This window comes from Seriola aureovittata, chromosome 4 (assembly GCF_021018895.1).
Source record: "Seriola aureovittata isolate HTS-2021-v1 ecotype China chromosome 4, ASM2101889v1, whole genome shotgun sequence".
In the NCBI taxonomy this organism is placed as follows: domain Eukaryota; kingdom Metazoa; phylum Chordata; class Actinopteri; order Carangiformes; family Carangidae; genus Seriola; species Seriola aureovittata.
In genome coordinates, this window is record NC_079367.1 from 31,247,932 (window position 1) to 31,272,093 (window position 24,162).

Here is a 24,162-nt window from a genome sequence, read left to right on the forward strand (position 1 = left end):
ACTTTAGAAACAGTAGCTTTTAAATGGCTTTTAAAGTTTTAAAAATTTATTTATTTATTCTCAATGTAATCATCATTTACTTTTTCTAGAGTTGTATACAGTATCTTACCTAGAAAAGTAATAATGTCAAGGATTCAGTTGAGGACCACTGGACATATTTGGCTCAGCCTGCTGGACAGCACAACATATGCATTTACTGACTGAATAGATATTCCACAAATGCAACGGGAGTACATCTTTTAAAACTGGTCAAACAGCCATAACATTATAATCATCAACAAACAAACAGTATAACTTAACAAAGGTAAATATGACACTTTGGCCTGAAATACAGTATGTCCTGGCATGCAAAATCAGGCACCATCAGCCACTACACAGGCGATGTCACTTCAAAGAGGAGAAAGAAGCGGGATTTAAAATGCATATATTTATTAAAACCCGTTTTCCAAACATTGACTTTACCATATATATAAGCTTATATAATAGGGAAAAAATCTGAAACTATAACTATATTAACTATATTTTGACAGGTTACTTTTGCTTATACATGTTATACACTGATAAAAATATCCTGCATGATCTACTTAAAAGAATTGAGGCAATTTTTTGCATCAGATTATAACGTAGATCAAGCAAAGCTAGTCTTTGTATAAACAACTTAATTTTTTGAACATAAAAAATTTATTTGCAAGTAAAGTCTACTTAATTTTAGCAATTTTCCCGGCGTATTTTCGAGTGTTTTATCTACTTAATTTCTTGAGTTACAAATATGCATTTTTAATTGAAACTTACTTAATTTCTTTAATTTGATTTTCCTTACTTGAAGTGGGATCTACATAGTTTTTCCAAATGTGCTAGTGTTGTTTTAAAGTTACATTTACTCACATTTTCTAGTAAGCAATTCAAATAATTGGTTATTTTATTAGAAGGGTACACTCAGCAAATAACGTAGCACTCCATGCATTACATAAAGATATGTTGTGTACAAGTCAAAAGTTTGGCATGAGGATGGTACTAGAGAAAGGACATAAGGTCACCACAACCAAGAGGAATCTTCCTTTGAAAAGCATTAATGTACTACTGAAAACTGACATATTGGTATTGAGATAAACTGACAAAATTGACATGGTTCACAGTGTAGAAAATATGAATGTGCTCGTAGAAAGCCATAAAGTCACTAAATTTAATGGATTTATTGACTAAACATCATGAATGTGTTTGCTAAATTCTACAACAATCCATTCATTACATCCATTAATATGCTGCCATGTAGCTGAAGTGTTGAACACATGTATAAATGGACAAGGCCAGACCCTGTCTGCCAACTGAGCAACAGTATGTACTCTGAACAACACCCACGAGTCAACCATCGGTATAAATATTTAACTTGTATTTCAAAAGTTTCTGAAATGCAGTTCAACCAATGTACAACTTGAAGTAAGGTCTTATTTTGAATTATGAATACAATACATCCACATTGTATAGGATCTTCTCCATGAGTTCCCTTAAAATGCTCTTACAACCTTAAATTAACAACAACCCCGTAATAAAACCTAGGTGACAAGGATTCGTCTGAGCTGACCAGGGCCGAATTTTGTGGCATTAAAAGTACAGAGAACTGATGGAATTTACACTATAATACAATACATACAATACATTCCCCAAATAAGCAAACACCAGCATCAAAACAGATCAGTGTAACCTGAGAAAGTGCACGTCGAGACTTTGAGAACCTGAGAAAGTGCATTGGGAGAACCTGCGACACTGCAGTGTAAACACCACAACTGTAAACCTTGACAGGAGGGGGTTCACTAAAACCCTCTGCCTTCAACCAAGTCTGTATGGCTTTTAGGAATGTAATCTGACATTCATGAATGAAGGAATGGAATGAAGGACATCTTGTTGTTCACATCCTCTAGCTCTAGGAAGATCTTCTGAAAAACCCCAAAGGTGTATTTCAGTTTCTTAGGGTAGCTCAGTTCCATGGCATAGATAAGACCCATCAGGTAAGTACAAGCATGTGCCACATCAGGAATACCAAAAAGGACCTCTGCTCCCTCGATGGCTATTCCAGCTTGCTTGTTGAGACTGTCATCCCTGGCTTTGCTGACCACAAAGATGTTGAGGACAAATGTAGTAAGGTCCTCTTGGATGGCTGTGACATCATCATCATCTAAAACCTGCAAAATACAGTAGAGAAAATAAAACCAACTCTAAGGTAGTAATTGGAAGGATGCATATAGTTAACTTTGCTCTACCTTGATACAGAAGATGAGATTGATATTTTGTGGTTTTTCTTTAGTATTGCAGCATTGGATAAGAGGTAAGTATTGTATATTTGGGATAGTGAACAGGCAATAGTATGTTAAAAACTTGATAATTCTATAAATTTCTATTATGACAGTTTAGATGAGAAAGCAAGGTGCAACTTTAATGGCGAAACTTTATTTAATTTCTCTTTAGAGGTTTAAGTATGACAGATACGCATCAAGGGAGTTGGGTTTATCAATAATATGTATTTTGCCCACATGTTAGTGAATATAGGCAGAATCTAAAATGTATATAACCAATCCTGTTTTGTGAATACATACATTTAAAAATTGTGCTAATTTGCAGCTGTTATATAGTACATGCTACTATATTCTATATATTAATTTTCCCAAAATTATAATTGCTGATCTGCTAACCTGTATTCCTTTTTAATAATTTGATAATACTTGAGTAGAAATGTGTATACATGATACAATTCAGCAATCAGCCTAGCTTGCACAATATTGTATACACAGTATATATATATATACAATATACACAGACAGGGCAAAGGTATATTTTCTTTACTTGGTAGTCTTTGATTAAATCCTCCGTCTTCTCACCAAGGTAGAGAATGAGGCCTCTGATTACAACTTCTCTTCAGAACTCAATGCTGTGGTCCTACAAAAGTATAAAATAGGTACAGAGAGTACAGTGCAATTTTGATACATAAAACTAACTTCTACACTGTTGTAAGTACATACCTCATTTAACATGTCAAGGCTCTCATCAAGTTTCTTCCCAGTGGCTCCCCCCTTCCTCCTGTACAGGCACAACAGTTTGGGCGTATATTGGTCCAACTTCCCCAGGAATGTGGACTGTAATGGCTTCAGTGTGATCCTACGGAATTCCTTCTCAATCTGTGAGAAAGACCAAGAGTGAGATGAAGAAAAACATCACAAGATACAGAAAGAAAACAATTAGAAAGAGACAGGGCAAGAGAAAAATACACCTGGTATTCAGCTTGAACTGAATCGTGAGTGCACTATCTAACAATGGAGCGCTTGCTATTACACAGGTGTAGCGTACATACGTGGCCTGGCATCAGTCACAAGCCATTAAGGAAGTTCATTATAAGGACATGCAGAGTTACGGACCCACAATTGACACTTTGCGACTCTTTCCACCATCAAACTATCAGATTGATAGGAAACAGAGACAAAGGACCCCTCTTCCACAAACAGACCATGCTATTAGCATGTCCGAATGACACAGAACCAGACCAAAGGTCAAAGGGCCAGCTCCAGAGGATTAACCAATGGACACCAGACAACTGGAGAATATAGGCAAAATCTCCAGTTTGTAACAATAAGACTCTGTCTAATGATATTTGATTGTTTCTTGTATAGGACAAGTAACAAGAAAAGGACTGATTAACTCTAAGGTGTGAATCCTGGCCTGTCTGTACCATGCATGAACACACACACACACGCACACACACACACCAACCTCCCTTCCTCTGCCCCTCTCTAGATAAGAGTCATAAACTACAACCCACATTCCAATCCTGGGTAGTGACCAGCAGAACTCTCTTCACAGACACAGATCTAAGGAAGATTGTAAAATTAAATATATGCTGTTCTGTAACTCATGAGATGTTCCTATGCAATAGTTTAATCCCAAACTTCTATCCCATAGAATGTTTGAAATGTAACATGTAGATTTTAAGACAATGTCCTTCATGTGACCAGACTGTCAGCATCCTTCACACAAGGTAACACACTACATGACATCCAGAATGTGCATATTATTATTATTACAGTCGAAGAACTGCTGTGTAATCCATATGTATAGACCATTAGCTTTGGGAAAGGTTTATATTGTTGTTTGATCAATTAACCACTTGTATCATAATTAATTCCAGGTTTGAAGGATGTAATATGAAATCAACAACTTATTACTCCTCTCTGCCGTTATTAGTGCAAGTAGTTTTATGTTATTTCATTTAATGTTTTGTGGTCATGGTGGAAGACGGATGTGCAAGTTTATAAGTAAACTCTAGATTTAAATTATCCCAAAGTTCAGTGGAAAATTACTCTATTCTCCAAGTGGAAACACAGGGGAAGATGGGTGACGCCCCTGAAACATGCGCCAGCCCCCAGGGGATAAAACAGTCGTGAACAATTCACACAAGGCCTAAGTCAGGTCAGAAGCCGATTCCAGGCCTAAGCCTAAATCAGGTCAAAAGCCCTGAGGGTCAGAAGCCTCGAAAATCATTTCAGAATCCAGAAACCAGGAGAGAAAGAAAATCAGAGAAACCAAGACGACAAGAAGATGCGAGAGTCGAGAAACGATGCAGAAACTAGAAGCTGAGAACTTTGCTCAAAGCTCTGAGTCCCGGCTCTGTAGCCATGTAAACTCTTAGCTCTAAGCTGCTAGCCATAAACTCATGGCTGTTAGTGTTGAGTCCAGATCCATATACGTATAACCAAACAGGACTCGCGCATTCGTTTGATGAAGTATGCAGGACAACAGATAAAGTTCAACACGTCTAATTTATTAAAAGTATAGTCAAGCATATAAGTTTGAGATTGCTTACAGAGCTCTGGACCACCCTGCTCTCGTCTCGCCTGTCTAAGCAGCATGCAGTACTTTCTTGTTTCAGACATTCATTCTTATACACACATTCTCTGTGTAACAGGGTCACTCCGCCTCTTCTCTCCTCACACCACTCTGACCTGAACCTGTTATCTAAACATGTCATACTTGTACTTTCTTGTCAGTCCCTGTACATCATTCTGCAATCTCAAACGGCAATCAGGGTCACAATGTTTAATGTTCACGTCACAATGTTCATAAACAATCATAATCATCAGTTTAAGGCTGATTTGCCTTTTTAATCATACAAAGCATACAGTAGTAAACATAACATATCCCTTCATTAGTCATTTTTGCACAATTCGCGTCTTTTATTTTTCTTTGCTCCAGGTAACATGATTTTTATCTACATGTGCGATCTTTTATTTTTATAAGCCAAGTCAAGACCAACTGAACCAAAGCAACAGAAGTGCCTCAGAGTAATTTTGTAACTTTTAGTCAACATCAAGTTTTCCTTTTTTGAAGATTTTGACAACTTTAGAGTCATCTGGTCAACACCAGTCTCCTCTAAAGTTATCCAACCAAAGTGAAGAGCATTAAGAGTTTATTTCGCATCAACCCGCAAGAGACACCAGCAGATAACATCTGCACGACCGCCTGCAGAGAAGCCGAGCAGAAATCAAGAGTGCCCGAGACAGAAAGTCTCCTGGCAAACTCCACCAGAGCTGAACCGCTGGGACACCGGCAGAATCCGTCATCGTGATAATGGGACACGGCCTCCAGGAGAATCCACCTAGATCCCACGTCTCCAGGGTTACCACGGCAACCACAGCCACCTGGCTTCCAGCCGAGGGTCTTCAGCTACAGCGCAACTCACAGTAGGCCGGTCTTAACACTCTGCTCATGACTGGGTTGATGTTGAAATATAGCAATATTTAATCATCAAACCTAATTCGTAGATGTAGTATCATTAGCTGTATAGCCATAGTGTATAGCCATAACATATTCTCTCCCACCATTGCCAACTCATCACACTGCTCATTTCATTATTATTTTCATCTTTATGATAAATACACCTTGCATTTACTCTGTAGATAGTAGTTTAGTTAAATAAACTCCTTTACTCACATCCAGTTGTTGTCCTGTTGTATTCTTTTGACGTAGAGACTGGAGATCCATTGAATCGAGAAGTCATGGCTTCCGATATGAGATTGATAAATTTGGCAATGAAGTAATTCATTGTTGTCTTCCTAGAGGACTGGTGCCCCATTTCAACGAGAGTAAATCCTAAAATATGGCTTAACGCTACACAGGTAATCAGATAGACATAACATTTTCCCCCTCACAGCTCCATCAGGTAAGAATACTGCTCATTTTCTGAAACAGGTGATCAGGTAAGTGTATTTTTTACTTTATTCTCACAACACAAGATAAACATACCTGGGAAAGCTCAAACAGGGCAGGCCATCGAGTTTTGAGGTCAATCACAGGTGGTTTCTTGAGGATTACATCATTTCGACGCAGTGAGAATGTTTTGGCCATTTTCTCATTGATGAGCTTGTTATATCTCTTCTTGTACTCATACAGAAGCTCCACTCTCTCCTGTTCAAGGGTTGCATCAGTTTCACCTTGAGGATGAGGTGGGAGGTAGTTAACCTCAGATTTCTTTGCCTTTTTCAAGCCTTTTGCTGGAGTTCTATCTGCAACTGCTTTCCTCTTCAGACAGTTAACGTTGTGCCCAACTTGTACTTCAGGCTGTTGTGCCAATTATATAAACCATTGAAGGACACTGGGTCCCTCAAACACGGATGCTTCGTAACCAGGGCCTCAGCGACCTGCTCCCTTCGGGCTTGTGAAGGATTGGCTGTGTAGACAAAGATGAACTCTGCTAATTTGTTCAGGATGTCAGATTTTACTGCAGGATTGGTGAGTAGGGTTCCGTCCTCTTTGTAAGCTTCATTTGCAGCTTGTAGAACAAGTTCTGTGTCAAAGGAGAAGGTAGGTATCTCAAACTGAGCTGGCCAAGGCACAAAATGAAGGGAGGAAGCGCTCACTGGAGAAGACAGAATTATGGTATCACTAAACACAGTGGAACTGGACCAACATCTTCCTCAGCACAGCTGCTATCAAAGCTCTCTTAGGACTGTTTAGCATTCAATGCATCCTCAAGTGTCAATGTGATCACTGGCTTAACAAGAACCACCTTGACAGTGTCTTTGTCCTTTATTTCGTTAGTTTCAAGGAGAGTAAAAAACTGACCATTAAAATCTTGTTCGATTGCAAATGTCTCTTGTACAGTATGCTTCAATTCCTCCACAGTCTAAGGGATTCCCGAGGGCAAGGAAAGCTTGCAGATTTCTTCCTGCAGTATGACACCAAGTCTGGCAGACATGTTGATGATTCTGCAGTAGGAAAAAACAGACCTTTGTTATTTTGAATTTAGGCATGTAAAGAATCAAATTACATCCTATTACAAAAGATATATGTAAAAAATGTAATGTTAAAGTGCAGTAACCAGCACATAGAACAGGAGGCATTAATTGGTAAATAATGGACTTTACAGACTGTCACATTAACCAGAAGTGATATTTCAGTGTAAGTAAATGTAAGAACAGCTATGTATTCAGCCATAATTCATTTCGATGCAAATTGCTCCACCACTCAATAACTACTTCGATGGTATGTTATACTCACAATGACTATAAAATACGACTATAAGGATAACAACCAACTATCACTTTAAAAAATAGGAATAAGATATGGATCACTTTTTCAAGATGCTAGTGGGGGGGGGGGGGTGGCATAATAGAAACTGTTTGCACCAATTCATTTTCAAAGAGCAATGGCCAATGGGGAGACTGACACTCAACCAGCAAACCATTGGTATAACTTCAAAAGGTCATGGACATTTGAATTTCTACAGCTGACATCACTGTTGTGGTCCAGCCAAACACTGAATAATGACAATGAATATACAAATCGGGAACAATTGAAAACATGTTGATATATTCAGTATTTTAACTACCTAATCTTGGATGTGGATGTGACGCTTCAAGGTGTCAAATCGTTTTCCTGCAACAGTGTATGCTGCAAGAGGGTAAGAGTCTGTTAATTCCTGTTGCTCGAGGACTGTCACTTGTCTTGTGGATTCCAATTCAAAAGCCCTAAGGTGCTCACTCTACCATGAATGTAGACACTTTACAGCAAATACAGTCCGGCCATGCAAAATCAGGATTAGACTTAATTCAACGAAATCTGGAAGCCCTCCAGTGCATCCATGGGGCAAGATCATTCCCACCGAGTGACTGGTGCCATGGCAGGTCACTGTATTGGCTACCTGAATACACGTCTCTCCAGGAAACTTTCTTTGCACTGCTTCCTGTATGTTTTCCTTGAGGACATCCACAGACACCGTGGAAATATTTGAGACACTGAGGGCAGGTTTCAGTATGTCTGTGCCATGCAGATGGTAAGCTAGCATGAGCTGATGCTTCACAGCAAAAGACAGTAGAATGTTGTGAAAACAGCTAGTATGTCGAACGACTCGCTTAAAAAAGCTATGTTTCGCTTCAAAGCGCATTGTCCACATAGCTAAAAGCGGTCCAAAAGCCTTGATTAGTTATGGATAATGCTCAAGGAAATGATGCTTCGGCAGGAGTTTTGCCTGTGGAAAAACCTGCATGTATCTATACCTGTATTCTGATATCTTGGTGTCAAGGTATCTAATTGTGTGATCAGTGTGAAATGGAGAAGCAAGTAATTCAACAACGTCCTTAAGTTCCATTATAAGATGCCATGCTGGTTCACTCTCTGGCACTTTGAAACCAATGATAAGAGAGATCAGAAGCAGTAAAGTCCAATTTTCATGAGCGTTGCCACCTACACTCCTCCGGGTGGCAAAGTTCAGCGGGACAGGCTGTGGGCTGTCAACTTTGTCAGTCCATTTGTAGGGAAACTATCTGATTAGGTTATTGAGTTGACATAAAGTTAAGTATTTTTTCTTAATCAGAACATTGAGGCACAAAGCCAACTCCAGAGGTACTATTCCCTCAAACAGGTCGTGGAGCAAGTCAGGTGGATACCCTGACAAAACATGAAAATATTTTAATCTATTAGTTACAGCACACTGCCTTTTCACACCAAAGCAGTGAGTGAGAGTGGGACTTTCTGAGGCTGCTTGTACATGAAGAGAATGTTCCTGTTTTGTTCTTGCTCGGAAGGATCCAGTTCTTACTTCTTTTTCCTGAAAGTTCGAGAGCGCTCCCAAACAAAACCTGCAGACGTGAGATCCAGAAAAGTTTTCTAAAAAGCCACCAATTGAATGGGCACCTAAATTGTCAGCTACTACACTAACTATTGTGCCCTTGATTTTCTTTCCAAACACAGGGATAAAGTGCCTGCCTCATAACCATACTTCTTTACATCCACAGCCTTGCAAAGCACAGCTAAATAAATTGACTTCAATGTAGCACGAAACTGTGGTGGAACATTTGCCAATACACAATACACTGCAGTAATCTTATGTTTTTTTCAGAAAGTTCCCAGGGGATTGCACACCTAAAAATGTACATATCAATGTACAGGAGAAGAGGAAGACTTATTTCTTCAGTGGATAAAAGTGCATTTTCTTTAAAATGCGTTCCATCATGAAATGACTCATATAGACCCTCATCAGTGTTGTATGAAGAGTTGAAAGCTTTCTCCTGGATGTCTTTCAGACTTAATATCTGTGACAGTGATTCCAGAAGGGGAACGTACTGCAAGGTGCGACCTTCCTTCTTGTCCAGAATGTATTCAACAGGTTCAACCACATGAAAATTCCTCTTAAAAAACTCCTGTCTTTTGTAAGATGTAGCAAGAGGACCATGAGCTTTTAAAGCTGTGCTGAAGAGGTTTGACCCAGACAATTGTTTGACTAAATCAGAGACAACTAGGTCATCAAGTACACAGTCATGTTTCCTTAAACATGAATTTACAGCCTTTCTTATGCTAGGACCTGACACTGAAGAGGATATAAACTGGAGCTCCGATACTACTTCAGTAATGCATTTGCTTGGCACATTATATATGCTCTCCAATTTTAATAAAAGGTGGCCTAACTTCAGTTCAATTTCTTCTTCTTTCAATTCTTCAGTTTCATACTCTTCTGAACAGTGATATGCTCCTGAACATTCATTTGCCACAGAACAATGTGCCTCAGAAATATCATCAGTAATATTTGACTGATCTATATTCTTATGTACAATTTCTGCCCGGAAGTCACTTAAAGAATTTGCTGTGTGTTGTCGTGATCTGTGTGATGCAAAGGTTCCATAGACATTGGTGTAAAAACCACACTCCCTAAAGACGCAATTCACAGTTTCATTTTTCTTGAGATGAACTCCAAGATTTTAGAAGAAGTAATCCTTCTCAGTTGACAAACAAGCACAGCAAAGTTCATAAGTGAAACAAATAACTTCTCGTGCTGATTTGTTAGCTGAATGTTTCCTTGACAAATGTGAATTTAGCGCACTCCAGGTTTTGAAGGAGCAGGGACAATCAGGATGTAAACAAGGAACAAATTCGCTGTGGTTGTGCCTTAACTTGTAGTGCCTCAAAAGTTCATTTGTTTCTGGGGCAACAAAGTTACAGATCTTGCAAATCCATCCCATAAAAGCCAGATGCTAGATCCAAGTATGTCCGGACCCTAAAGGATGAGCAATTCTGTGGTCTCTCTGGGGGATGTTAGGATTGGACTCAGCTGGGAGATTTGTCACCTATGTGGTGCCAGGTTAGGGTCAGGAGCTTGGCTTCCGTTAAGTGCCATTCCCTTCTCTGTCCGCTTGTCCATCTATCCTCAAAAATAAAGAAGTTACAAAACTTGTTAATTTAGCTGATCAATCATTTACAACCTTCAAGTGTTAGTTCAGGTATTTGATTTGGGGTGAGATATGCATCCATAGTCAGTGTGTAACCTGCAGTAGATTCAGATCAGTGCAATGCTAGTTTAGAGATGGAGCAAAGAGCACAAGCACAATAGCTGAGTGATGAGCTGCTGTGCATGTTCCTTGGTGCCTCTCCTAACTGATATGAATCTACTGCAGGTAATTCACTGGCTATGCATAACTACCTCACACCACCCCACGTAAACAACCCAAACTAGTACTTTAACCAACCCAGATTAAGGCAAGATCATAGTGAATTTCTTCCCTGTTTAGATGCCAATTAACCCTACTGCTCCAAAACCTGGAATGCCCACAACTCAAGGAAACATTCGTTTGTGTTGCTCTACTGAGATACAAGAACTACATCATGGAGTTCATGTTAAGATAAAAAATCAACTGTCAATTGTGTCTTTAGAGACGCACAAAAACATGTGTATAGAACATTAGCATCACACAGATCTCCACAACACAGTACATTCTTAGAGTGAGGTTAAGGCACATATTACACATAAGTATATAGATCAGTCAAATATTACAGAGGATATTGCTGAGGCACATTGTTCTGAGGCATACAAATGTTCAAGAGCATATGACTGTTTAGGAGAGTACTGTAGAACTGAAAGAATAAACTAAGCTTAATTTTGGCTACTTTTAATAAGGTAATCGGATAAGTATAGCTTTTATTTCACAGCCTTCATCAGGTAAGGATAGTACTGTTTGCTTACACAGATAATTAAAAAAAAAAACAATTTTCTTAGGGCAGAGTTGTCACTATTCAGCCCGGTATATGCCAACACTTTTTGACAGGGCTACCATGTCAATCTGTTCAGTAAAATGCCAAAAAAAAACATGGGACAAATGTAACCCAAATAATACCAACTTTTTTTCTGGTCCATGAGCTAAGTGACCCATTATAAGCAATAGTGTTGTAGTGCTTGTACGTACCTTAATCCAGTACTGTACTTGACTAGAGAGAATCACCTTGACAAAAAACACAATGTGATAGTTAGCAACTGACCAATGCAAGAAACCAAAACCATAGCAGATAATTATTCTTTTAAGTAACAGAACATTTGCCCACATTCCTTTCTATAATTAACCTAGAGTGTATACACTTGAATCAAGTTTGACTTCAGATTTAGATTAATCTGTTAAGGATACAATTTCCCAGATACAAATTGACCAGTGCAAACAAAACACTGCAGATAATTAGCCCATATTTAAAAAAGCTATTATAATTATTATATGTTAACATACATTTTTAACTTAACTTCACCAGAAAACTTTTACTAACTTCAAAATTTCTTTCTAAAATAATTAGGTTTTATCGTTGATGAACTGATGGGCAATGGCAAGTAATGGTGGGTTTAAACATGCATGGAGGATGCCACAAAATCGGGAAGATGTAGAAAAGTACATAAATGTAAATCAGTTACTTCAATTTTCTGTGTTCTAAAACTTTAAACTGCGTGTGTGAAATACAATACATGATGTTTTTTGTATTTAAAAAAAAAAACATGCCATTGCACTGTCTATCAATGAAGTTTTAAGTTGTGCACTTCGGTGTGCTTTTTGTGCTTAACTCTATCCGTATCCAATATCTACAAGAATGTAAGTGCCTGACATACATGAACATATAAGCTCCACTATGTGTGTAGTTTACATATTTTGCCATATATATCCCATAAGTCTGACATACGATAAAATATGTAAACTAAATACATACATAGAGTATATGGCAAGGCATGTCTTTCACATCATGTGATGTAACCAACTCGTCACCATAAATACACAAATGATATACCTCATCAGAGCGCATCCTGAGGATGTTTTTTTCTTTTTCTCAGCATTCTAAATTGCACACATCCTTTTTCTGGAGCTGATGATATGAGTTGCTAAGGAGAGAACCATCTCTTTCCTTCTCATCACTGTTGAAAGTTGCACTTAAGTTGCAATGGTCGGGCTAGAATTACTGCATTGAAGTAATTTCTCACTTATTGTGGCTGACTTTAGTGAATCATAACATGGAGTTAATCTGCAGATGCTCCGGTTCATGATAGGTGATAGGTGACCGTTTTTGAGCCATGACAAAAGCCAAAATTGTCACGAGTTTGAGGGGTAAGTAGGATCCAAATGCAGCCAACTCTTGGGAGAACGGTTCAGACAGGTTTATTAGCAAGAATAGCAGACATGAACAGACGGCATGAACAAACCCTGAACTAAACAGACGAACCAACACAGACAAAGGGAAGCACAAAGACTATATAGACGAGGGAGGCAAGGGTGATTGAACACAGGTGAAACACATTAGGGCGGGGCCGACAATCACCACACAAACAAGACCAAGACAGGAAGCAAAACACTGAGAGTGGCCTGTAACAGACTCGTTGAAACTTATTTTTAGGCTAGCCGATTGCCAGAAATGTTTTTAGCTATGTGTAACGCTATTATATTGTTAAATAGCAAAAGCTGCTGAAAAGACAAAAGTCAAAGATATAGTTTTATCAAAATTTGTGATACACCGCAACCACAGGAGGACTTTGAGATAGAGACCTACATATGCACAAAAATATTGGGCCGATGAGGTCAGTAGTATGCAAGATTAGCTGCGGACACACACGACCAAATGTATGATGCACTCCAGGCTTACACCTGGCGGGATAGCTATTTAGCCACGCACCAAAGTTAGCTTAAATTCAATTTAGCTTTAGCACTGAGTTTATAGACCCATGCCAACCAAATCTGCAATTTAAAATGAAGCTGTTAGTTTATAATAACGTGTTAACATTAGCTTCAAATTGGAAGCAACTTTTTAATAGCCACTGGTTAATGTTATTTTCAAGTGACATGTGCCACTAGCATAAAGCAATTGCTACCGTCATCTTCATTTGAAAAGCCTCGTTTTTATCTTTTTTCCACAAAACGAAAACAAAAGGCCAGTATCTTACTAACTACTTTGCTAATGTATTTCTTATGTAACCCTAGTCCCATGTAGCTATGTAAATTTATCTGGAATGGTGGAGTACAATGGGACAGGGCCTGAGTTCGTTATTGAACTGGTATATATGATAGTTCCGTTCTACCAAATTAATAAGGACACCACACAACTGTTGTTTTAAATGCAATACTCCCTAATAGGTATTTATTTATAAAAGAAATAAGATAAAATAAAATTTGGTAACCTGGGTTTGTGGACATAAAATATATTGAAAACTACACGAGAGGTTATAAAATGTACACAATTATATCTCTGGTATCTGTACTTTTAGACCTTTTCTTTTTACTCTTTTTTTTTTAAACACCTGTGTTCTTACACCTTTAAGCTAACAAACATACCTTTTAATTTCCGGTAAACAACATTAGTTACCTTTCAAATACCCTTTTAACAAAACTTAGTTACCTTTCAAATACCTTTTTAGCAGAAATTGTGTTACCTTTCAAATAACTTTTTAACAGAAAATTAGTCACCTTTTAAATACCTGTTCCATAAACCACAGTTTGCATGAATTATAATTAACAGAATCACAATTAACATACCTGTAGGCCCCACACACACACACACACACACACACACACACAGTCACTCTTTAACCATACACCAGCAAATATGAGTATTAACCCTGTTGCAGGCCTGATTCTTGAAGCTGGGGTGCGGTGAGACCTAAAACTTATATGGCCACTTCACTCAGAAATGAGCAGAAACAAAAAACACGTGCATACCAGTTCAGTTATTACTCAAGGATCCAACAGGAGTTGTTAGTGAGGGATAGCAGGGGAAACAGGGTGATGGCAGTCACAGGGGGCAATGGCAGTCATAGTTTGAGCAGTTAGTATACAGAAGCGAAGAATAACATGAAGAAAACAGCAGGGACCGTCCACTGGGAAGACCGGGAAAACCACTCCAACCTGTCTCTCTCCACAGCATCCATCTCCTTTAAACATATTAACTCAGTTGAGCCACGATACCAAACAATACTTCTAGGTGAATTAATGTTAACCCGTTTTGACTGGAAAGCATTACAATGCTACGCTAAACAGTACGATATCAAGGCACATTAACATGATAGGCTAGGCTAACTAGCAGGCCGCTAAGTGGCGTTACACATCATGTCTTTTTACACTACAACAGTTAGTTACAGCACGGAAAGCAAGGCACACACTCTTATTTACCTTTTGTAAATAACACATAAGTTATTATCAGGACCACGATTAGTCGACCCGGATGATAAAAACTTAAATGTTCTCCACACGTGAAACCTTTCTCCCCGTTCTCCGGACAGCAATACGTCTGTCCCTCATCTAGTGTTCCCAACTCTACTCAGCACTACTTGGTCCCGCTCCTAACCAAAAGAAGGGGCTTGGATTGGCTGCTAGTTTGTTCAGATCCAATGACAATACAGGAATAACATGACTGACATAAAATGGGTGATAGGTTAGGTTGCACGGCTGATTACATTTGTTTACTTTCAGATCAAACAAACTTTCCTTTTATTTTGAATAACAGACCTTTTTATATTCATTTTACCTTTTAACTGTAAATAGCTTAACTTATTAAACTGTACATATGATATTTATACATTTTATCCAATACATAGACTTTTTAACCAGTCTTAGTATTATGAATGTGTGTCCTTTTAATACAACTATTTATATACTATGAATGATTTTATACAGGGCTACACTTACCTTCAAGTTCAGTCCTGTGCTCCATGCACTCCTCTTTGCTCCTCTTTTCTCCCCGCTTCACGTGTAACGTCTTCTGCTTGTACGTCGCCTAAGTGTGTTCCTGCAAGAGGAATATTCTGGAACTTGCTCTTTGTTGTGGGGCTGTATGTAAGAAGATTGCCCGGGATTAGGTAAATACATCTTGTTAAGGAAAAAAATCACAATGTCTCCTGTTTTGAACAAAGCTTTTGAACTTAAAAACAAGATATATTCATGTAAAGATGCAAACTTTATATTGTAATGTTAATATCACAGGTTTAATTATGCTACATTTACTGCTGCTCGAGTTCATTTTTTTCAGTGTACATTGGCAAAAACACATTTATTCAACATTTTTGTTGTGAAAACTTCTGTAATTACACAAGGTTTTTGTAAATTAACAAACAAATCTCAATAAAATTACAGAACAAATACTTCTTTTACAGTTAATGGTCAGTAATTTTATCTCATTTTACAATCTTTTTACAGTATTAAACTTGAATTTAACAGTTTAATCTGTTAAATAAAGAAATACTTGTGAAATTACGATACAATTGCAAATTTATTGTAACAGTATTTTTATGTGAAAAAAAAAATTAATTTTCTTTTTAAAAAAATGAAATTTTATGTTTATTTACAGTTATGGTGTTTTCATGTTATTTTAGATTTCACATGTAAAATCACAGTTTATTTTTGTAATTTTATTAATATTTTAATGTATTTTTAAAAATACAGGAAAATCTGTAAAATATACAGTAAAAATTCTGTTAAATTACAGATTTTTTTTACAGTGTGTGACGTTACCAGAAACGCTATCCAGAGACATCTCCACTAAAAAATGCTGAAGGAAATTTTGTTATGACGTGCATCTTATTGTTTAGTTGCTATATCAGTCAGAATAGACAGTAGTTTGAAGTCAATTTGCATTTTTCTTGTGTCTGTCAATAGATGTTACCAAAGATCCATATTTTACTTATAGCATAAGCAATCATATACTTTATTGAAACAGTAAGAATGAATGATGTCACCATTTTGAGCAGGGGCTTTCAGAAATTAAAGCAACTACTTACACTTCCTCAGATCTGTTTTCAGCCTCTGTAGTCCTTTATTGTCCATCCTGAAGTGAGGGGTACACAGTGTCAGAACATATCCTCTTTCATTACAGAAGCATTAGCAACAGTATTAATAGTATTTCTAAAATGGAGGAAAGATATGCTGTCCAGGACAAAAAAATATCCAGTCAATAACTAGGCAGATGTCTCTACCTTATTTTCACAGACAACTTTGTCTCTTTAGGTCTATTTATAACTATGATTTTTTGCCAAATGATTACACAACCTTCCCTACATATAACATTTAAAAAAATCAATCAAATCCACCATTAAAACATTTAAAAAAATGACAGGCTAACAGCATTACTTAGCACGGTTGCCTGGGCTGATGCCTCTTTGGGTGTTTTCTCTGTATTACAGCAAGGATCTCCATACCTGAGATTTTCCAGTCTGCAGAGTGGGTCCTCAAGTCTAAAGGAGAGCAGCATCACTCCTGAGTCTCCTGGATGATTGTAGCTCAGGTCCAGTTCCCTCAGATAGAAGGGGTTGGAGCTCAGAGCTGAGGCCAGAGAAGCACAGCCTTCCACTGTTACTTGATAGCCTGACAGACTACAAACACACAAAACATGTTTACTACATGCTACAAGTTCCTGGGGGTTCACCTGAACAACAAACTGGACTGGTCCACCAACACCCACGCTCTCTATAAGAAGGGTCAGAGTCGCCTTCCCCTGCTGAGGAGACTGAGGTCCTTTGGCGTGTGTGGGGCTCTCCTCAGGACCTTCTACGACTCTGTGGTGGCCTCAGCCATCTACTTCACTGTGGTCTGCTGGAGAGGGGGCAGCACTGACAGGGATAGGCAGAGGCTCAACAAACTGATCCGGAAAGCGAGCTCTGTCCTGGGCTGCCCCCTAGACTCCATTGAGGAAGTAGGTGACAAGAGGATGTTAGCTAAGCTGACATCCATCATGAACAATAACTCTCACCCTCTGCATGACACTGTAGGGTCTCTGAGTAGCTTCTTCAGCAGCAGACTTTTACATCCTCGCTGTAAGAAGGAGAGGTTCCGCAGGTCCTTCATTCCAGCAGCTGTCAGACTTCACAACTCCTGCTCTTCCTGACCATGTGCAAACTGGCACTTTTTCATGTACATATCGTGTGTATTGTGTATATTGTATTTATTAGTGTATATTTGGTATATTTTTGTTGTATATTTCCATAGATGTTTTATTCTATAGATGTTTATTTTCTGCTGTGGTAAATGAATTTCCCAGTTGTGGGATAAATAAAGTTAATCTAATCTAATCTAATCTAATCTTACATATTAACTAATCTTAATATTCTATTACATTATTTGTGTCACAGTAAAATCTAAGGAAACAGTGTAACTTGGATAAAAACTGCTGACAGAATTAGCTTTTATCTTTATTTAACTGTGAGAAAATATTTGGCTTTCACATAATATAATGGCCAACAATGACTTATGAGCAGGCCTGGTGTGGTTGATGCAGTGTGTATAAAATATACAAAGCAGCAATAAAGGCAGTTTTGGACCATTATTGTATAAAAAACTGCCTAAACTGACTATTTAGGCAGTTTGGGCATCTGATTTGGATGCCCCCCGGACATCTGTGTGTGTTGGCAAACCAAACACATACAACTGTGACGAGATTCCAGGGCCCACAGAGAACACACTGGAGGTATATCCCATTTCCAGTGCCTCATGAACCAGAAAGAGCTGGAAGATGTATGACAAGTAACTGAGTTGAACTGACACGGTTTGAAAATCACATTAAAATCTTATACTGTTAAGGTGTCTATTCTTAAACATAGATTAATGGTCACTTATTCAGTTTAAGGAATCCTGACCTGAGAGTTTTAAGTCGACAGCGAGGGCTTCCCAGTCCACCAGAGAGCAGTATCACTCCTGCAACACGCAGGTCATTGTTACTTAGAACACTTGTTCTAACTTTCAGACAAGAGGACTCAGAGCTGATAACTGGAGCCAGAACACCACGGCTTTTCTCTGACAGACCACAGCAACTCAGCCTAAAGAAAAAAAGAAAATATCATTATTTTTTATATGATAAATTAATAAATAAGCATGCAATGTCATAGTTACAACATTGCACAATCTGAACTGACCTGAGAGTTTTGAGTCTGCATTGTGGACTCCGTAGTCCAGCAGAGAGCTGCTTCACTCCTGAATCCCTCGGATCATTCGTGCTCAGGTCCAACATTCTTAGACTGGACTGTAATCTAAGAACTGAAGCCAGAGCTCCACACAATCAGCCTGAAAGCAAAAATGAGGACAGAAAATTATTTGCATTTTTTCTTTCTGCCAACAGCTTTAATGCAGATTCTAAGTTGAACTCAGCAAGTGAGACCAAAGATTAGGGTTGTCACGATACCAAATTTCTGTTTCGAAACCGATACCAATATGGATTTCGATACTTTTCGATACTTTTTGTAAAAAATATTTCATTATATTATGTATTGCCTTAATGGGTTATTTAAATATTTAAAGAATGTAATTACATTTTTAAAAATATATTTTTTAATGTATTTATTAACCATGGACATGTTTTAGCTCTCTGTATGCAGGCTACTGTAGGTTTACTACTGGGCTGGGAGGGGCTTTGTACTTCTTTCATTGACATTACAGTGCAGTGAACTGGTGAACAACATTATCACCTGTCGTTCTTGACTGAAGTCTCGGAACAAGTCCGCATGGTTGTCCTTTAAATGTTTCGACAGGTTTGAAGTGTTGGCTGCTTTTGCGAGACACACTTTGTAGCACCGCTTGCACTGCGGTGCTTCTGGGTTCAGTGGCTCGCCTTTATCGTTCGGTTTGAACCCGAAATATTTCCACACCGTACTTCGGGCCCCCATTTTGTCCACAAGTATGGGCTTTTCTGCAGCTGCCATCTCTATCTACTGTATTTTCTTCAACCCGCTCCGTCTGTCCAAGACGCGACTTGTCGTTTCTCTCTCCTCCTCAGTCTAAGTGCGCGTGGGAGGCGGCTTACATCCGCTCGGGCAACTATGTCACACTCGCTGGCCTCGCTGTGCTTAAAGAGACAGGCTCCAATTTACAAATTCATTTGCATTCAATAAAATAAAATGAAAGTACCGTTTGTTTTTAAATGCTGGTATAGTACCGTTTTCAAAACTCTAGTATCGCGGTACTATACTGGTACCGGTATACCGTGCAACCCTACCAAAGATCACTGCTATCCAGCTCACAGAGAACTAAAATGTCCATAGTTTAATTTCAGTCCCGAAAACAGTCATATAAATCTGTCATTAGTATGGTGAAAACTATACAGTATACAGTATATATCATTATGGTCCATACCATTCCCTTACATCATAATTATGTGTCTTTGCTACGGGTGTGTGGATGGGGCATAAAGGAGGATGACTCAATGGACTGTTTTCCGGCATTTATTTGCTCTTGCAGAAGATATTAAAACACATTAACTGCCTCCTGGTCTTGCATTGCTGCAGCAAAAAAAAACGCATATAAAACTTACATTAATGGTATTAATGGTCAAAACAGCACAAAACAGCTTGGTAACATAATAATATGCAACAGATAGTAATATGCACCAAGGATTCTAACATAAATAGGTCAATTTCCAAAGAAAATAACATAATATCACAGCAGCCTTCTCTCACACAATTTACCCTCAGCAATGCAAGACAGAACTATAGGGGGTAGAAGGGAGGAGTTACGGAAGCCCAGGAGGTATGGAAAAGGCAGAGTGCAAGCCGGTAATTTCCACAGGAAATATTAATAAAATAACAGTAAATAAAAATAACTCATTGAGATAAAATTCACAAATACTCAAAAAAATCAGTAAATGATAAATAAAATTCACAAACACAAATTGTGTGCATTTTTAACTCTGTTACATATATAATGCTTTAGGTTACATGTTTTCAGGGGAGACTTTTTGGCAACATAGATAGGAGGAAAAATCTCCTAATGTAAATGATCTAACCTGAGATCTTCCAGTTTACAGAGTGGACGACCCAAGTCAGCAGAGAGCACCTTCACTCCTGAATCCTGCAGGTCGTTTTAATTTAGGTATAGTTTTTTCAGACGGGGGGACTTGGAGCTGAGGACTGATGAGAGCTCCTGACAGCATGTCTTTGGGAGATTAGCTTGATTCAACCTACAAGTGAAATGAAACATTTCCCTTTATGGGTTAAGTTTGTAACCCTTTGAGTGATTATCATACAAATTGTTTTATGTAGGAAATTTATAACTACAAATAGGCTAACACCAAAACACAGCACAAAGATATGAACACGAGTGTACAGAGTTAAATCAAGGCACCATAACTTTATCTATACTTAGAGTTTCTAGTCTAAAATTTGGACTCTTCAGTCCAGTCACTCCTGAATCCCGCAGGTCATTGTTATTCAGGTCCAGCTCTGTCAAACAACATGACTGGGAGCTCAAAACTGATGCCAGAACTGTACAACTTCCCTCTGACAACTTACAGTCAATCAGCCTGAAGAAGCAATAATGAGGATGAAACAATGGAAAAGATATTAGTGCATTTAAAGTAAATTAAATTACTTTATGTTTGTTTATTAGTGTATCTATATACTGTATATTTATTTCTGAACCTACAGAGCTTTGTTGGAGGCTTTGACCACTGACAGCAGCCTCAGAAAACTCTCCTCTGAAGCAGAGTATTTCTTCAGGTCAAACATGTCCAGCTCTTTCTCAGATGACAGTAAGATGAAGACCAGAACTGACCACAGAGCAGGAGGCAGTTTAGTTTATCTGTGAAGTGAACTGATCTCAGGTAATGTTGAATCTCCTCCTGTAGAAGCATTCATTAGTTCATTCAGAGAGTGGAAAAGATGGATGCTTCTCTCTGGAGACAGATTCTTCCTGATCATATTCTTAATGTACTGGACTGTTACAGCCCTCTCTCCTCTTTAAAGATCTGTGTGAACACTCCTGAGTACACTGAGGCTGCTCTGATATCGATGCCACACTCTGTCAGGTCTGATTCATAGAAGATCAGGTTTCCTTTCAGTAGCTGCTCAAAAGCCAGTTTTCCCAGAGACTCAATCATCTTCCTGCTCTCTGGACTCAAGTGTGGATCTGTCTCAGCTCCTCCATCATACTTGATTTTCTTTAGTTTGGACTGAACCACCAGGAAGTGGATTTACATCTCAGTCACGGTCTTGGGCAACACTCTTTCTCTGTCTGGTTTCCAACACCTCCTCCAGAACTGTAGCAATGATCCAGCCAAAGACTGGGATATGGCACATGTCATCCTGCTGGCCTGATTCTTATTTCTGAACCTCTTCCTGAAGTACTCCTCCTTCTGGGGGTCAGTGAATCCTCTGAACTCTGTCACCATGTCAACACATTCAGGCGGGATCTGATTGCAGATGGCTGCTGCAGGTCGTGTGGTTATCCAAAGGTGGGCAGAGGGAAGCAGTTTCCTCCTGATGAGGTTTGTCAGCAGCACACCCAGTGAACCTGACTTTGTAACATCAGTCAGAATTTCATTGCGATAGAAGTCCAGAGGAAGTCGACACTCGTCCAGACCGTCAAAGATGAACACCACCTGGGGCTTATCATAGCTGTAGGTTGCTGCTTCTTTGGTTTCAGAAAAGAAGTGATGAAGAAGTTTTTTCAAGTTGTACTTCCTTCCTTTCAGCAAATCAGCTCTCTGAAAGTGAATGGAAATGTGAATTGTATGTCCTGGTTGGCTTTGTCTTCAGCCCAGTCCAGAGTGAATATCTGTGTTAAGACTGTTTTCCCAATGCCAGCCACTCCCTTTGTCATCACTGTTCTGATTGGTTCATCTCTGTCAGGTGATGGTTTAAAGCTGTCTTTACATCTGATTGTTGTTTCTTGTCTGTCTAGTTTCCTGGATGCTGTTTCAATTTGTTTGACCTTGTGTTCATCATTGACCTATCCGGTCCCTTCCTCTCTTATGTACCTGTGATGTAGAAATCTGTGTAGATCTGATTCAGAAGGGTTGGATTTCCCGCTTTGGCGACTCATACAAAACTTGAATTTCTTCTTCAGATTATTTTTGAGTTTATGCTGGCAGATGAAGACATGTGTTTCTAGATGAACAAACAACAATGTCAGCAGGTGAATGATACAACACAGATGGCAAAAGAAGTCGAGTATAAAGGGGTTATTCTTGATTTAGGAAGAACATATGTAACAAAATAATCTACAGTTTAAAAAGTCAGTTTTATTTTATCATACATTTGGATTTGCCCATTCACTATTTGATATACAGTATACACCTTGTTGCACAAATGCTTATATTAATGGGTAGTTGTAAAAATCTACTTCTCTCATTTTCCCACTATTATCCCTTTTCATCATATTTGAGCATCTTACTGTTCTGCAGCTCCTCCTGCTTCATTTCTTCAGGAAGTACAGTGTGATCTTCAGAAATGCTGCTCTTCTGTTCTTCTTCTGCTTTTTCTCCAAACTGTCTCCCACCTCTTGATCATCTCTCCCAGTCTCCGAATATTCTGGGTTATCTGAACTCAGGACCCTTTGGATCCTTTTCAGCTCGTTCTTCAGTAAGGTAGTAATGTTCTCCTCAAGTAACTGGAACAGAAAATAAAACTATTTCAAATGTGACACTAAAGTCAAATTTTGCAACATCAAAGCAATGTTGCATGAGGTGATAATAACTCACACTGGTATAAAGAGAGTGGCATGGAGATTCAGTACTGAGAGGTTGCTTTTCATTGATTTTAGAGGAGGTAAAAGGTGTTGTTGAGCATTCACATACTATAAATATGGAGTCCAGGTCTATTTGTTGCCTCTGGTCAGACTGAACACACTTGTCCAGAAGGTCTCTGTGAAGAAAATATGATACATAATGTGTTCTCATAGCTGACACATTTACATATAGCAAAATAAAGTGTGGTCATGCTTAGCTGTAGCAGAAAGACTTGGGCAGTAGTGTGAGTACAACAGTCATGATGACACATTTTTGAAAGTCTCAAAGAAAAATTCTATATCTCACGACTGAGAGTCTGACACCTATAAACTGATTTTCTTTGGGTTGCCACTTTTAAATCATCCACTCTTTTCAGGTGGAGGGTGTCCATCTTTGAATGTAAGAGGTTCGGACTTTGACTTGTCACTCTTCATAGACACACAGCTAGGTTCAGAGGACATCAAATCTCTCCTGATGCATCCTGAGAGAAACAAAATGACCATATAAATATAAGAGAAGTAGCAGTCACTTCTAGATGTCACAATGTGAAACAACCTGCAAAACCAGTTTTGATGGAGCCTCAGTTACTGGAAGCTCTGCCTGTCAGTACACACAACTACACTTACAGTATACATAACTCAACTGTGTTTATCATCAGCTTCAAATTCTTACTTTTTATTAGTATAGAGTCAGTAACAGCTTACTTCTCTTCAGAAGGAGGGTGTCTGTCTTTGAATGTAAGACGTTTAGACTCTGATCTCTCCTGATGGATCCTAACAGTAACATTGGACGGACTAAACAGTGGTGATGGCATAAAAAAGATAGGCTGATGTTTGTTCACAACATTCTAGAACAGCTATGTTGTCATGCACATGAATATATCTAGGAATCACATCTATATTGGAT

The 24,162-nt window shown here is 38.6% G+C and overlaps 1 protein-coding gene across 1 annotated transcript; it reads right to left on the reverse strand.

The window, feature by feature from the left end:
- Window positions 1-143: 143 nt before the first annotated feature.
- On the reverse strand, window positions 144-22,947 carry LOC130167205 (NACHT, LRR and PYD domains-containing protein 3-like). Its single transcript, XM_056373169.1, has 14 exons — window positions 22,923-22,947; window positions 21,825-22,160; window positions 21,174-21,297; window positions 21,041-21,051; window positions 18,674-18,806; window positions 18,398-18,577; window positions 16,964-17,137; window positions 16,547-16,593; window positions 15,459-15,599; window positions 11,718-11,753; window positions 6,289-7,250; window positions 3,015-3,170; window positions 2,839-2,931; window positions 144-2,180 (listed from the first exon to the last, which is right to left on the reverse strand). The coding sequence occupies exons 1-9, from the start codon at window positions 22,945-22,947 to the stop codon at window positions 15,547-15,549; spliced, it is 1,083 nt and encodes a 360-aa protein (XP_056229144.1). The 3' UTR covers window positions 144-2,180; window positions 2,839-2,931; window positions 3,015-3,170; window positions 6,289-7,250; window positions 11,718-11,753; window positions 15,459-15,546.
- Window positions 22,948-24,162: the final 1,215 nt, after the last annotated feature.